Source organism: Halyomorpha halys, unplaced genomic scaffold (genome assembly GCF_000696795.3).
Source record: "Halyomorpha halys isolate HHAL.00 unplaced genomic scaffold, Hhal_1.1 Scaffold297.1, whole genome shotgun sequence".
In the NCBI taxonomy this organism is placed as follows: Eukaryota; Metazoa; Arthropoda; class Insecta; order Hemiptera; family Pentatomidae; genus Halyomorpha; species Halyomorpha halys.
The window spans coordinates 1,202,058-1,219,329 of NW_027109687.1; the positions used below are offsets into that span (position 1 = coordinate 1,202,058).

At 30.1% G+C, this 17,272-nt stretch overlaps 1 protein-coding gene across 7 annotated transcripts in view; it reads left to right on the plus strand.

Moving 5' to 3' along the window:
- The first annotated feature begins 17 nt into the window (after window positions 1–17).
- The window catches only part of LOC106680865 (uncharacterized), a 26,512-nt gene continuing 9,257 nt past the window's right edge, over window positions 18–17,272 (plus strand). For 4 of the 7 annotated variants that reach the window (XR_010843570.1, XR_010843572.1, XM_014420852.3 and 1 more), the window contains exons 1-13: window positions 18–927; window positions 1,003–1,121; window positions 1,200–1,353; window positions 4,005–4,115; window positions 4,203–4,316; window positions 5,494–5,769; window positions 6,468–6,704; window positions 7,722–7,830; window positions 9,429–9,796; window positions 11,377–11,576; window positions 11,715–13,430; window positions 14,732–14,929; window positions 17,024–17,151. Coding sequence is in view for 4 of the 7 variants with exons in the window: in XM_014420852.3 (XP_014276338.1) it covers window positions 174–927; window positions 1,003–1,121; window positions 1,200–1,353; window positions 4,005–4,115; window positions 4,203–4,316; window positions 5,494–5,769; window positions 6,468–6,704; window positions 7,722–7,830; window positions 9,429–9,796; window positions 11,377–11,576; window positions 11,715–13,430; window positions 14,732–14,929; window positions 17,024–17,151 (4,484 nt within the window). In the remaining 3 variants the exon portion in view is untranslated. Of the gene's footprint in view, window positions 928–1,002; window positions 1,122–1,199; window positions 1,354–4,004; window positions 4,116–4,202; window positions 4,317–5,493; window positions 5,770–6,467; window positions 6,705–7,721; window positions 7,831–9,428; window positions 9,797–11,376; window positions 11,577–11,714; window positions 13,431–14,731; window positions 14,930–17,023; window positions 17,156–17,272 lie in introns of those variants that run through there. The other 3 variants (XR_010843571.1, XM_024361597.2, XM_014420855.3) reach the window with 3 other exon arrangements.

Consider the following 17,272-nt stretch of genomic DNA (forward strand, 5'->3'; position numbering starts at 1 on the left):
AAAGGTTTGTTTACACTTGTTGACAGGAATCACTAAGAGAAATAACTAGGAGGCTGTGAGTAACTGTTACTAATCAAGGAAGTTTTCGAGGGAAAGGTTCGTTGTTGAGATATTCAAATTAAGTAGTTTGTTTGTATGAAAGTATTACATGTTGCTGCTTCCTTGTTTAAATAATGAACCCCGAAAAGGTTCTACCTCCTGGGGTAAATGGAAAAATAACTGGTTACCTTATGGTCAAAGTTGATGAAATCTTTTGGGCCAGGAATTCTCCTGGTGAAGTTATTGTTCAATTACAGTGGTGGGGTGAAAAAGATTGTACTTTATTCTGGCCAGAAGATATTACTCTTAATGAGCCAAAGAAAAACAGTGACACTTCTGTGATATACAATATTAGAACCAGCCCTGGGCTTTTTGAAAGCTACTTGAGGAATTGTGGTAGAATTACATTTACTGTTCTCAGAGGACAAAATAAAAATGTTATTTTAGGATCTGTAGTTATCAAGGAAGTTGAGCAGATCTTAGCTCTCAAAAATTATCATTCCTATTTTTCAATTTTTTCTCCAAAAGGTCATAGAATTGGCGATCTTCATGTTAGTTTTGAGTTGACTTTTAAACAAATTGGTTCTCGGCCAGTAATGCGAAGGCCCATTGAAGAATCCCTCAAAGTGAAATCTGAAAACAATCATAAAATATCTTACTCTGATCAACTTTCTAGTAACAAGTGTAAATCAGACAGTCCCATAGAAGACAAATTTTTTTCTAATATTTTACAAAAAGGCTATGAGCTGCGAAAAGCCATGGTTATGTCTGTTTTAGCTGATTGTCCAATCGATCATATAGATTCTGTTGTCAATTGTGATTTAGACTTAAACTTCATGAAGCAATGTTCACAAGAAGAAGAGGTTAAATTAGTCGATTTCCTTTTAGGTACTTATTTGTTATTAATTTTATCAATGTATTAAGATATACTAGCCCATAATTAATTTTTCATACTATTTGAAGGTAAACATATGTCACCAGAAGAAGAGGTAAAAGCACTTAAAACATTACGTTGCATTTCTCCTGCTGAAAACTTAGTTGATATTGCAAAAGTAGACTCAAAAGAAGTTAAACTTACAAAAGTATGTTTTATTGTTAAAACTGTTTATTTATATTGTATGGTAAAAATTAATTTAATTTGGTAATTTGTATTATGCTAGTCAAAATGTTGTCTTCATGGTCAAGATTGCAGAGAAGAAAATATTGCAAGCCTTGAAAGAAAAGATGAAAAATCAGAACCAGTTTCACTAAAAACAAATTCTACATCCTCTACTGATTTAGCCCAGACAAGAGAGAGCATTCAGCTTAACAATGGTATTTGTTTAATTTAGTAAAGCCTTTTGAAAGTTAGCCCATTCTTTACTCACCTCATACTTTTAACTCTTTATAATCCTTTCCAATCAGGTCCGTTCTGGTTATTCCACTCAATCAGCTTTAATAAAAAATGCTTGAGATCTTTATTCCTTCACAGGCCAAAAAAAAAGCATTATCCTTGTCCTCTTTAATTTTCAAAAGCTAACTTTTTTGATCATACAGTTCTCTTCCAAATTACACATTTTCCTACCTAAAGTGCTGTTTCCACTCCTGATTTTCCTTACATCTCCCAAAATGTTTAATCATCAAAAATTATGAGATTTACTCATCCGAAGTGTTCAATAATATTTTAGGGATGCATTTGTTAGTAAGTCCTGCAACTTTACATTCCCATTTTATTTGCCACAGTATTATATTTATCATGTACAGTCCCTTAATTCGGTGTTGTGTAAATTCTTCTAAATTCTCTGGTCAACTCATTCAGCTGAAATTTTGACCAGTAAAATTTAAGTCTGAATATTTTATGTAATACTCTATTTTCAAAAACCTGAAAGGACTGTTATTTCCTCAGTGTAAGAAGACCCATGTTTCTCATCTGTCAAGGACAGTGGGAAGAATAATAGTTTTGTAAATCTTAACTTTTAAGTTTCTGCATAGAAGACACAAAGTACACAATTTCGAAATCGAAAAATCACAAGCATTTCCCACCTTAAACCTCTCTTTTATTTTATCATTAATTTAACTTTTTCTAGTTACCATAGACCCTAAATACTTAAACTTTTCTTCCTATTCCAATATATTTTATATTGTGAGGTGTTAATAGAATAGTTAACTGTAGATTAATATATGGAGAAGATGGTGGGGGGGGGGGTTAGCAAATAAACAAAAACTATTTATTTTTGCTGCCGTTTCGACCTGAATTTCAGGCCTTCTTCAGGGAGTTCAGGCAGTTGAACCTCTACCTGAAATTCAGGTCGAAGCATTGGCACAGTTAAATAGTTTTTGTTTATTTGCTGACCACTCCAACGACCATCTTCTCCACATATTTTCTATATCACCAAAATTGTCACCTTTTTCACTGCTAACCATTTATTTTGTTTCATCTATTTAATTGCTAGCTTATATCAACATGGTTGTATTTAGTTTCCTCGCTCTTATCCAATAATACCAAATCATCATCATTCTTAAGCATGCGTGTTTTACCACCTAAAGTTAAATCCTATATTTAAATCAGTATAAATCACATTTCTAATAATGTATTTTAATGCTAAATTAAATGAGATTAGTGATATAGACTCATCTTATTTTAAACCTGACCAAACCTCAAGCATCTCAGAATAATGATTACTCAATCATACTCATCCATAATAGATTTATTAACTTCTTTGGTATTATCTGTTCAATCTAAATATGCAATTCTGGTGGTTAATAGAATACTAAGTATTTTCAATATTTATGTACAACTGATTAACTATCACTCCATTGTATTCCAACTTTTTCTTTAAACATAATCAAAAAATTTGATTAACAGTTGAACATTTTCGCCTAAAACCAGATTTGTATTCTCCGATAATTTCTTAAATATATTCCATGGTTCGACTATTTAAGATTTACATAAATCTTTTATAACATACAGGTAGGAGTGAGGTTCCTTCAAAAGTTATTACAGTCCATACTTTGCCTTTTTTTGTTTTTTTGGAATAAGTAAAGATTCCTCCAATTCTCGGGTATTTTATCAATTTCCTAGATTTTTTAACCATAAGGTGTAATTTAGAAACTCTAGTTTCATCACCTGCCTTGATTAGTTCCTGCAGCTTTATAAAATTTGAACTTTCTGATTGTATTAGTAGATTAAGTTCCAAAAATCTTTTGAAAAACCTCAGAATTACCTTTAATGAACATCCTAATTGGAGTAACCTTATTTCTTAAACCCCCAGAAAATTCTTCTTAATCCTTGAACAGCTCCTCAGATTCCATGAGCCATTCTCCCTAAGTACTCCTGATCTAGTATAATCCCACATTCTTTACTATTCAATTAGAAATGCTCAGTGTTTGGGGACTATTATGAGCATGACATGAGCCATAAAAGATTAATGGATTGTTTCATAAAATTCCTGTTCAGGGTTAGACTCCAGTTCAGTTGCTTTCATATTGCTCACTAGTATTCTAGTGCATTCTATTTCCAATCTTTAAAAACTAAATGATTCCTATATTCTTGACCTCCTCCCCTCAGCTCTTTCATGTACCTCTTAAATTCAAGACCTTGACCTGCCAATTGTTATATCCCATCTCATAGAACTATTTCCTTTCAAAAATCCTTTATCATTTATAGTATCTGATTTTAAACTTCCTCCCTCCTTAACATTATACACATTAATAGTCCCGAAACGTAAAAAAAGAAAAAAGTATATTCAACTTTTGGAAGTTTTTAACCTCAAAAAATTTATTGAAATTGACTTGAATTGAAGAAAATCCAAAGTAAAATAAAAAAATAAACCAAACCAAAATAAGAAAAAGTTTAAATTAAAGCTGTAAAAATAAGCTTTTGAAAGAACGAGCTAATATAAGAACTGGCAATATCTTGTTATATTTGCTTTATTATTTGCTATCTTTTCTTTATTTATGAAATATTTCTGATTTCATTCTTGTAGATGAAAATGTTCTAGAAAAAAAAGAAGAAACAAAATTCAATTGCTATCGTATTACCATTTCTTCATTAAAGTTGAGTTTAGATGGAAGCAGGAAAATTTTTTATGTTCCAGGTAGACTCTCAAATTTATTATTTTCCTTCTATATGATTGTGAATTTATATTAATACTTCATGGAATATTAAATATGCTTGATTTCAGGTCATAACCACAATCCTCCAGGTACCTATTTTTTTTTAGAAATAAAGTTTCCATCTAAAGGAGAATTCAGTTCACGGAGTATTAAATTTGTTACAAAAAAGCTTAAGGGCCAATGTAAGTATAACAAAATTGTTGATTCAGGTTTAATCAAGTTGGCATGCTTGTGTACCCATTATAACCTTATGTCTGTGCATTTATAACTTATAATATCTATAAACTACCTACAAATGTTGGTAGTATTGGGAAAAATAATTCTGCCATGTGGATCAATCAGTTCTTTTTGTCCACCTCGGGCTGCTTCTTAAAAATGAACCCTTTTTCTATCCAGATTGATAATATAACAATATTCACATTAATGCCACATTATATTACTAAATAAAGTTTATATTGATAATATGTAAAAATCATTCATTTACTATCTCACATTTCGGAAAAAGAAAATGTAATATGAAAAGTTCTATTCTATATCCTGTGGCAAATCATTAACTCATCTTACTATCACAAACGCCTGTCAGTAAGTGTACTATTAGAACAACTCATACTTAACAAATATCTTACATACATAATGCATTCAAACAGATATATATGGTCATCCTTACTGATATCCTAGTAAATAGTATTTTCAATTAATAATAATTTAATATATAAATTATTCATATATTAAATTATTATTAATTGAAAATAATATTTACTAGGATATCAGTAAGTATGACCATGTATATCTGTTTGAATGCATTATGTATATAAGGTATTTGTTAGTATGAGTTGTTCTAATAGTACATTTACTGACAGGCGTTTTTGATAGTAACAGGAGTTGATGATTTGCTGTAGGATATTGAATAGAACTTTTCATATTGCATTTTGTTTTCCTGAAATGTGAGATAGTAAATGAATTTAGCCCTAATAAAGCTCTAGAAAGCGGTGTGTGAAACATCAACTTTTTTTGTTCCTTTTTGACCACACCCCTGACTATCTCCTTCACATTTTAAAACATATGATGAATCATATATATATATATATAATAATGATTCAAGTTTTTCACCATTCACCATTTTGATATAGAAAATGGTTGACATGATTTCCCATATGAAATCATGAGGTTTTATAGTTCATGAATATGGGACAGTGGTCCTGAAACGTACAATGTCATGAATAAATAAATAATAATTTATTTCAAATGATGGAAGTGATTAACCTCAAAAATTTTTAAAAGAAATAATAATTTATTTTATCTTCCTTGAAGTAATTTATTAAAACTGAATTTATATAAATTAATTTTTAATTTTTTAAGGTGTTGACTTTGATCAAGGGAGTTCTCATCGATTGTGTGGGTCTGTAACTTGGCCTCGGGTGTGCTCTGTTTTAAATGGATCAGTCTTTAACATCTCCTGGAGGCATTTGAATCAGCGAGTACCATGCCCACTGGGATCTGCTAAGTTGGAAAAATTAAATTCAGAAACTGGTGCTCATTCAGCCTCTCTTTGCCTTCCTATTTATAGCAATACTAGGCTCTTGACTGGACACCTTAATGTTACTATAACTTTAGGGATGCTAGACAATTTAAAAGGTGATATTCTTCTAAAAGTAATTTTTAATTTATGTATGATGGTATTATTTGATTGTATATTCATATCATGAGTTTAGTTATTTTTCTAAAACATTCCTTTAATTGTTTTCAATGGAATGTACTATTGTAATGCCCATCTATTTAATAGGCTTTGGAGCAGTTTTAGTGTATTTCCTCGAAATAGAAGTGTTCTGGGCATTTAACTGGGTGGAAACTGTAATTTTTGAAAAAACAATATGGAATATAATAAATCAGGCTATTTAGCAATCTTGACCGTAATGTCTCCTATTAATACCACAAGGTAAAAAGACAACGCTACCAACAAAAAGACAAGTTTCAGTTTCCTACTTAGGTATTGCGATCCTGATCTGTTTATTTAATTATTAACAATTTAGAACCTTTCAGAACCCCCAAATTACATGGATGATAGTTTCACTGTGAAATCGGGTAAACATGTATTGTTATGCTTAAGATATTGCTATTATTTTAAAGTGGCATGTAGTTTTTTTAACCATTTGTTTTGCTTCTTACCATTCTTTTTTTCTCAACTATCAATTTCAGAAAATAATAATTTTACCCATCTACTGTCTCTTGTATTGTATGAATTATTATTATTATTTTAGTATTTGAGATTGATTAATATTTAAAGAATTGTTGGTGTTCAATTATGTTTTTCTTATCTTATTGAAATTTTTAAGAAGGAATATTCCACATCACAAAGAAACCTGAAGAAAATCTTGAAGACGTGCATGAGTTAGATTGTGATAACTTATCTTCTAAAGTTAATCCTGAGATGCTTGTTGAATCTCTTGAAGTTGAAAGCTCTTCTTCTCATTCTGACAGACCTGCTGCTGTTAATTCTGAAGAAGCATTTCCCGTGACTCGGCTTGATGAAGAAATTTTGAGAACTATTGATCTTTTGAATTCAAAGACAGGTAAACAAAATTAATGGTTTATTAGATACATTTATTCAAATTGATTGTTGATTAATCAGTTCTATTCTGGTGTAACTTACAAACAAACATTGTATTTTATGCCAAATGCTTGTTTAGTTCCAGTGCATGGTTTAAATGATAGTTATCTGAATTCCATGGCTACTGTTTTGAAAAATTTCTAAACTTTGGTTCAAACATTGGGCCCATAATTTGTAGGCAAAATGCTTGACAAAAAGATACCCGAGGTTAATACCCGAAAAATTTCCTCATGTAATGTACAAATACTTATCATGTCATAAATTGGTAGAAATAATTTTTGATAACCAAAAGACTTTTATATATTCATTAGAGAATCACTAATCAGTGCTATAAGTTCACTTCACAATATATTTTGACTCTGATTCCTTTAACAAGCTGTTCCAATGTTCAGATGACCCTCCTTCCATTATTAGTAGAAGGGTTTGGTGGCTGATTTACTTCTACAGTATTTCTAGGTCTGCCTGTATGGAACAATGATGCCAACTTTCATCTAACTCTATGCATTACAGCTTTTCATGTGAACATTTTTTAGTAAAATTTAGGAATTATACAATATTTCAATAAACTTATTTTACAATAATGGACAAACTGTCCAAAACTCCAAAAAAAATTGTTTAAATAACAACATAAATATTTATAAACAAGCTCCTAAAGCAATGCTTGTTAACATAATTATATGTTATTATATATTTCATAAATTTTATCAAGGAGAAAATAGTTGGGACCAGTTATGTTTTAATGTTTTTATTAGATCGGCCAGCATTCCAGCCCAATTATATTTTGGCTATTTTATTCATAATATGCATTTCATTTGACTAAATACCATCAACAATAAATATTATTAGTCAATTTAAGGATAATTTATTTTATGAAAAAAGTTTTATTTACTAATATCCTTATTCATTTTTCTTTAGTTTATATAGTTATATTTAAAGATCTTTTTATATAGTGAATACATACTTTTTTAATTGCCAACAGATGGTATTGTAAATAAGAATCCTGTTGTTGAAAAACATGAGGCTTGTGTACAAACAACCCTGCCTTTTACAGAAACTGATTGTTTTTGCCATTGTCAAAAACCTGTAAAGTAAGTAATTGTTCTTTTTTTCATTATTAGAAGACTGCATTAGTACTGAAAATTGTATTATAATTCCTAAGTTGCTTCTCTTCTGCCATAAGCCTAAAACAATTAACTCAGTAAGTTATTATACCACAAGTGACTACAATTGTTTTACTAGCCTACTCTTATCTAACAAATCTTTCTCTTAATGTGATTCCTAGTTGCTAGTGATTGTTTTCATTAAAAATAAAATAAACACAATTAGATAGTGCAGATAAACTTATTTTCAATATGATTTCAATTTTATATTATTTTTTGAATAATAAATCTTTGAGAAACAATTCTAATCTTAAAAAATAATGATAGGAGAGGAGTGTTGGATAGTAAAACATTTGTGTAGCTATAATCTATTTCTAGTTTCTTAATAACTGTTTTGATGTGTTTCGTTCAGAAACAGATATAAACAAATACCATAAGAAGTTAAAAAAAAAAAGCATGAAAACAACTTCCAGAAAAATTCCATATCACTCGATCAGTCTGAACCTGTTTATCTTTTAAAAAAAAAAAAGGAAGATTTTAACTAGAATCAGTTTTATAATAGTGAATTTATAATTTTGTCCAATTGAATTAGATCATTGATTAGAATATGAAAAGAGTCATATAGGATGTATAATTTGAGATCAGTTAATCAAAGGGTCGTTTTAAAAAAATAATGTAAGAAGGTATTTGCAATCTTGAAGAGCCACTTAACTTGTAGCACAAGAAATGTGTCATTTTTCCATTTTCAAAAAGTTAATGAATTATAAAACATTGATGTTTTCTTAACTTACCAGACTTTCACAGGTTTTTTGAGAATATATACATACTAAGTCTGTATATGTCTGTTGTTCTGTAGCACTCTTCAAGTTAAGTCGCTCTTTCTGTGCTGTTTAGTGTCAATCATTTTTTTCAATTTAATTCTGTATTTCATCTCTGAAGATTTATGTCCTTCAAGATTTCTACAATAGTCTATATCAGGTTTATTACTCTATTCTTTCCACCTCCTTGTACAATGAATCATACCCTAATTTCCATCTTTTATAAACTAAACTAGACTAGAAATTCATATGTAATGCAACTATCAACCCATAAGTACTCATTGTCATTCATTCAATTTATTTTATGCCTTTTATTTCATCCTATCTTTCATTTTTTCTATTCTTTCTTATTTCTTGCAACAAAAATCACACCAAATATTAAATAATTTTTAGGGTCCTCCGTATTTAATTACAGGTTTTAAACAATCACTCACAATTTTTTTAAATTTCCCTATGAACTTTACACCACAGTTAGGGTCTAGAGGTCACAAATATAATTTTCTACTTTTTTTTCTTAATTACTTATCTATTGGCTTATTGAATATATTTATTTTGAAATGTTTTTATTCTTCACTTTCTATTATTTTACTTTTATCTTGAGTAGCTCTCTTACAAACACGACCAGGTTAACTTTTTCACAAAATGAGATATACGTTGTTTTTTCTGATAACTGCTTTTCACTTATGTCAATTTTTTTCTTTACAAATTTTCTTTTTTATTTGTATTGTTTACTATTTTTCATTATTTTTGTTATCACTTTGATTTTAGGGATAGCAGTGATGCTTTTGAAAATAAGAATGAAGAAAAGGGTATAATTCAGTTAGATGGCAATAATCAATTTACAACTAGACACCGTGATCCTGGATTAGAAAAGAGCAATAAGTTTGAAAGACATTTTTGTAGAAAACCTCATCATTTTTATGAAGATAGTTCTAAACAGGATTTTAATTACAGTGATGGTTTTTTAGACAGAAAAAAAGAAATTTTAGGTTTACCATTGGACTTTGAAAAAACTAGAATACATGATTTTACTGTAAAGATTGAAAAAGTTGTTGGTATTCCTTTGTTCACTGGGGATAATGACATGGATTGCTATGTTGATTACAACTTCCCAAAATTAGATTGCAGTGGCAAAAGTAAACATGATTATATTTATTGATATATTGATTATATTTTTTTAATTTTTTTTTTATGGTACTTTCTTATTTACTGAAACATTTATTTACTTATTAGGAGTATTATTAATAACATTGTAACAATTAAGTTTTCATAATTTATATATGCATTTTGGAACCTAGTGACTTAAGAATCACATAATAAATCTAATATATTAACTTAACTCCTAAAGTATATATATTTTTTTAAAAACCTAGTTTAGCAAATTAAATAAGAGATATTGTTGACCAAGGTTCCCTTATTGCCACAAAACCAGCTCCTTTCTTTTTTTATTTAAAGTTATGTATTAGGAATTGAGGCCATATTTTCATTCATTCAACAAAACATGGGATATCCTCTTGAAAGTATTTTTCTTGGTTGTTTTTTTCAGCTTTTTTCTCATCTAATATTGACTAAAAACTTCAGCAACTTGCCGAGAAATATTGTTATGAGGTATGTACCATATGTGAAGACCACAGGAATCCCACACTACCATCTATTAATGTTTCTAACAGAGGCAATGCTGCTCTCAATATAAACTCTGTCCTTTCGAATGTCAAGATGCATCTTCTTCAAAAGAATTTCCAGTATTCAGTGGAATTCAATCTGATTGGCTTTTATTTTACATCACTAAAAAATCTTTGATTCATGATGAGTTTTCACTTTCTGATATAAAAAGTTTACTTTTTATTCTTATATTAATTAAGGGTGTACAAATTTTAGGAGGCAATTATAAAGAAGCTTAGTAGCTACTCCACGACACAGATAGATAAGCACCGACTGTCTAGTCTATATTTTTAAGTAAATCCTTAATTTTACCCCTTTTTCATTATGAGCCTACAGCAATCAGTTTGCAACTTTTTCTGCCTACAGTCATCAAGGGTATATCACATTTCAAGCATCTTGAAATACCAGGGCCCGATGATTTTATTCTTTTCCTCCTGGTGCTTCGCTGCTTGCATTACTTTGATGGCCGAAATGTTGGACATTTGAAGTATAAATAAGGATGGTTGAGACTTAATTGGGTATAATTTGTTTTATTTAAATTATAAAACCAGTCTCGAACAAGTTATAAGATCATACATGTTGAAATTTTTATAAAAATTTTGGTGGGCAGAACATTGTGGCGAACAAGTTAAAAAATTTATATATATATTAAAATTAAAAATAATCTTATATAGGTAAACCATACTTCGGTCACTAGGAATTTCAGTTTGGCCAGTCTCGTAATTAAGCTCCAGGAGGAGCTTTTCTTCTAATTTTATTTTTTTATTTTTTTATTTTGTAGAACATTTAGAATACTAACGGTCATGACTAAGATCTATCACTTATTGATTCTTATGTGTCATAACAACCAATTTAATGACTTTTCTTATTCAATTAATTTTGTTCAGAAATTGTTGGAAAATGTATTTTTCATTGATGAATTGGAGTAAATAAACTTTTTTTTTTTATAAACATATGCATTTAAATATTATTTTTTGTTATACTATATTCCCTTACCTTTCAAAAGCAAAGTGAAACCTGCTTTTATTTTAATTCTTCTTTATTTTTTTTTTAGTGGTCTTTGATAAAGTAACAAATGGAACTGGTATTCAGATGGCCCTAAGGGAAACAGAATTCAAAGCAGTTAACCGGCATAAGATGAGATTAAACTGTAAACTCACCAGGGCACTCATGACCTTACCAGTTCATGAAATCACATTTAGTGTTTGGGGTCGCTACTATAGGCCCAGGCCTCGAGACTATATGCTAGGAAAGGTATATGTTATAATAATATATATAAGGTATAACTTATAATTTTTATCTTTTTAATATAGATAACAATGCTATTTTGGATGGATTTGCTAAAGATCCATCTGTACTTATTGCCTCTAATTTTTCTTTAATATATTCCAGGCTATTCTTCCTCTGATGAAGTTAAGTAATCTCGAACTGGTTTACTGTCAACAAAGAAAAAGAGAAGCTATTTTTGAAAAGATTATTATTCCCATTACTGTTGTTGAATCATCTGTAACCAATGGCTATACAGGCTCATTTGGTGATTTACATGTTATCCTGGGTTATAGTTGTGCTTCAGCCACATCATATAAAGAATGGAAGGATTTAGGTAAAGAGTATTTTTCTGGTCATGAGATATTTGATAGAAGTGAAGGGAATTGTATTCACTCTTTCAATGATAGAAATATTCCTCTAATGAATTTTGACCATTATAAAGAGCAGGATAACAGGAAAATTAATCGAATTCCTGATAAGTTGAAGCCAGATTTCACTCAAGCAACTAAAATAAGCTCCAGAAACAGAATTGTAAATTCTCCTGATTTCATTCAGTCAAATGTTCATGTAAAAAAATTCCCTAATTATCATGATTTCAAGAAACAAACCATTGAGAAATCGCAAGATGAACAATTGGGAACTGTAAAAGATTTTGATAAAAATATCCCAATTAATGGAAATAATGCTGTGAGTGGAACATTGGATGCGAGAGATTCTGATTTGGAATCTATTTTTAATAGTCATGGAAAAGAAAAGAAAAGTTATGCTCTGAATGGAAAAAACTTGAAAATGGAATCTACTGGTTATAGTAATAGAAACGAACTTCATGAATTTAATGGTCTTAATGCTGAAATTCCAAGTGCCAAAGGAACTACAAATTTAGGTAATTTAGTTGAGGAAGTTTTGTGTGACATGAAAGGGAGACAGGCAGATAAGAACATGAAACAGAAAAGCCCAGTAACAATTCAAGAGACCGTTCCCAAAGTCTCTGATTCAAGAGCATGTGATGCCTTTGAACATTTTGATTTGAAAGTTGACTTACCGAGTAGGGAAGAATCAATGGATTTTGAAGCTAGATCTCAATATAGTTTTTTGTGTTCTCCTCCTCATTTGCCACATTATTTTTCTAATCAACACAATTATGTTAGATTAGAAAGTGATTCTTCTTTTTCTATGAAAGATACTACTCAAAATCCTATCAACCCGTTTTCCAGTCTTTCAAACATGTCTTTTTCAATAAATAGTGATTCTTCTATGTTTAAAGTACAAGAAGAAGGTAATATACCTTTTCAAACCAATAGTAGTGCGAACCTTAAAAATAATAGATCGTCTATCAATGAAAAAATTAAAGGTGAACGAGACTCTTTTCTTCTAAAAAGTAATCATGATATTCCTAATGTTAATGAAGATAATAATAAAAGGGTTCAGAGAAACATGACCATAAGTAGTGGATCTGAAAAAGATGATACTACTTTAAAGTCTTTGGAATCATTGAAAATTTTTAAAGAAGAATATAATGGGAGAGAAAGCAAAGATATCGGGGTCGAAACAGACTTTGTTACTCAAAATAAGGATACTCAGACATCTTATACTTCTTATAAAGAAGAACAGTTTTTCAAGGTTAGGGTCCAAATATGCAGAGCCCTTGGTTTACCTTCAGTTGAAGTGAGACAGCCAAATGCTAAAATAGCTATGGTGAAACCTACGTCTTACGCTTATTTTTCAGCCATGATGGATGGAAAACCTAGAATATTAAAAACCAAAGTAGTAGAAAAGAAATCTAATCCCATTTGGAATGAATCTTGGGATGTAGATCTTCCAGTAGATTTTTTGAAAAAGGTATCTAATTATTTTTTAATAGTTTAAAGCTATAACGTTTAATTGAAATGTTTAGAGAGAAAAATCAAAATATTTACTTCTGTACTAATTTATGTTCTGTTGTTTCTTAAAAGAATTGGATCATAAATGAAATATCTACTGATTTTTATACATAGAGCTGTCTCAATCAATTGTTAAGTAAATTTATTGAATGCTTGCTGCATTCTATCATCCATCATAGAATCCACTGCTTAAAAAATAAAGAATAACAATCTGACTACAAAGTTTCTTATAGATTGTTTTACAGTGTTCATTATGTCTTCTACATTCTGCACCAAAAAAAGCTTTGAGTTGATTTTCCTTTAGAATTTTTTTAAAATTATTTATTTATATATATAACTATATATATTTGACTGTAAAACTTCAATATAAGAAGATGGTCAGGGTTGCGGTCAAAAAAGAACAAATAGTTTTTAACTATTTAATATCCGACATTTCATCCCACTTTGCAGGGATTCATCAGGGCTGTTCAAAGCGATATGTTAAACATAATCACTTTGAACAGCTCTGATGCCCTACTAAGTGGCGGGAAACGTCGGACATTAAATAGTTAAAAACTATTTTTTCTTTTTTGTAAAACCTCTTATGTAATCCACATTAGATTCTCTAAATAATAATAAAAAAAGAAAGTAAGAATATTTACAATTCCAGCAAAATGAGGCTGAAATTCCTCTATTGCATTTATGGGACAAAATTTCCCCAGTCCCCCCTAATAAAAATTGAAATTAAATAAAAAATTAGAACGGCAAAATACATTGATTATAATGTTCCATTTTGATGTAAGATTATAAGGGTAAAAAAAGATACTTCTGTCTAAAATAATGTTGGAGCAATCGGGATTGATTGACCATTGTTTTACAGTGGTCTATGGTCTGATTTTAAAAGAACCGCAACAGTATTGCATAAAAACATTTCAATGAATTATTCTTTAATATGATATTAGTTGATTAGCTGCTGGCAGTGATATTTCATCTCCTCTGACCTACCTATAAACATAACATTTTTAAAAATGACAAATCAATGTAATTATTAAAAGTTGTAGGTTTAATGAAAAAGTGTGAAACCTTACAATGTACCGCCTAATGTAGTAAATATATTTTTTTACTATGGTGAATTATCAATGGTCTTCTGAATTACACCAATGATTAAAATGCAATTTGTTTTTTCTCTCTATCATCAAAATTAAAATAATCAGTATTGAAATAACAATTTATTTCTTAGTTATTTTAATTTGATTAATGTTTATAATTGTAATATAACAGTGTGATAGGGAACTCGAGGTCTTTGTTGATCTGAATGGTGGTACAGAGGAACCAGACAGAGGAAGTGATTGCAGCTCCCAGTGGCCTATTGTACTTCGAACCGGTGTTGACCTTACTCCAATTACGGCTGGCCTGGAACATGCCAGTGGTTGGTTCTCTTTGTCAGATAGATCTCTTTTTTCTAGAGCACAACTCAAGGTTTGTCAGATTATATATACAGTCAAACTTTTCTATAATAAACTCTAACACAATTAATCACATAGTTTGTTGTGCCTTGTGTATACGTATCTGTAGCGAGAGGGAGCAAGTGGTTATACCACAACCCGCCAGAGCACTGCACCTCGAGCCTCACCGAAGCTCTCAAATTTACTTAATACTTCTTTTTGTTAAAGACATATTGTAATTTTATATATTAATAATTTCTGTACATAATACTTAGCAATATCTGTACAATGAATAATAAATGATAACAATGCAATGCACGAACTTATCTCAAGCAGACATGTACCGACCGCTTCTCGGTCACACCCTAGTGGACTAGGCCTATAATTAAGGGACTCTAAATCCCCATCTTTGTTCTTAGATCCACTTGAGATAGAGAAGTTCATTGCCAATCTATTCTCACAAGAGTTGTTTTTTAGTATGCTCACCTTAGACGATGGACTATCTCCTCTCCCTTTCTCCAGCAATCTTGGTCCATCCGCTTTATCTCGGCAACCAGAGCTGCACCTAGCCTTATCAGCTTACTAGTCCGTCCGCTTCATCTCAGCAACTAGTAAGCTGGCTTCTATCTTAACAGTTCTAGTCCGTCCGCTTCGTCTCGGCAACTAGAACTGTTACTCTACCTCAGACTCTCTCTTACCTAGACCTCCTCTACCTGCGTCAGTGGCCAGAGCTCATCCTCTGGCACGGCTGGTCCTAACTTATTAATGAATATGCCTTGTCGAGGGCCTTCTGTAAAAATGGATATCAGGCTGGAGAACCGCCTAAGACCAGACAACCCCGACATATCCATTAAAGACAGTTTAATGCCTGATGAGGTAGGTGCATCACACAATTTTCACTTACCACCTTGGAAGGCAAAAATGTTTATTCTGTTGTGAACATTTGTATTTAAGAGTTTCTTTAAGTAACTAAAATGCTGCTTTCCTATTTCCCAGTCTACTTCTTTTTCTCTTTTCCTTTATTATCAAAATCTTTCATCCTTCATATTTATCCATTTTTTATTGTTAACAATGGAAAGTGGTTAGTTATTCCAAGTAAACAAAATTAAAAGTACTTTAGAGGAAGCCATTGTGAAAATTTAACATTTAAGCCCTTTTAGACTATTTCAATAAGGATAAGTCCTATCTGATATAAAAGACCATTGAATTGTATATTCATATATCGAGTTTAATCAAATTGTTATAGCCATTTTCAAGTAAATTAAAAATATTTGTAAAATTGATTATATAAAGATACCTGTGGTTTATTGAAACAGTTACTGTAACATGCCAGGAATATATATTCCTTAAATATGTAATTTCAGTTTCATAGGACTTTTCGTTTTTCAGCCAGGCTATTTACAGACACATCCACACATGCATTTTTGTAAGTGAAAATAAATATTTAAACACAAAATGGTAACTATAATTTATTCAAAAACAGCAACTTTTTGTACTGTCCAAACTTTTTTAACCCATTAAGAATCTTAAGCATATTAAACAATCCTTAAACAAATAGGATACTTCTTCTTTCCGAAATGTAATTTCACCAAATTTCAAAATTTTGGCAATATTAACAAGTTTTTTAAATGTAAATAAATAAGAATATTTTTTTGTGAAATTAAGACAAAATTTTGTTTTGTTTTTCCTTTTTTAAATCCATACTTGATTTGTTATTTTTGTTCAGCTGCTAAATGCTGAACCAATCTCACTTACTGATTTTCATTTAGTATTGCCAACTTTTTCTTTTTAAGAATTTCACTATAATTTCTTTTAGTGACTTTATATCCTAACAGTTAGTTTTAATTTACATGAGATTCTATGAAAAAGAGCTTCGAAGGAGTTATAAGCAATTCCAGATGGTTCGTATTGTAAAAATTTCTTAGAATTCAGAATATTATTATTCAAGTTTGGGAATTAAAAATCAACTCTCTCTCAGCTTTCATCAATAAAGTTATAATTCCACACTCATTTTTTGAGTGTAATAATTTTTTTTAAAAAATTTTTTTAATATTATCAAGGCATGTATGTCCTAGTTATAAATGGTTTATTTATTCCTTAAGTTAACTACTTTTAATAAATGTAACAGGTTGTTGTAACACCATTAGAAGATGTAAGTCCTTTCAGAGATGACTGGTTAAAGGAATACACTAAAGCAAAAGGGAGAAAAATTGAAATAAATGTCCCAGATAGTTCTTCCATCGCTACTTCACTGCAGTAGGTACCTTCTTTTGTTCATCACCTTTAAATAATTTGAAAGATGTTATTGCTAGTAATTTTATATTATACACACAGGACTGATGCCCAAAAAAAAATGTATAAGATTTGATTTGATGTA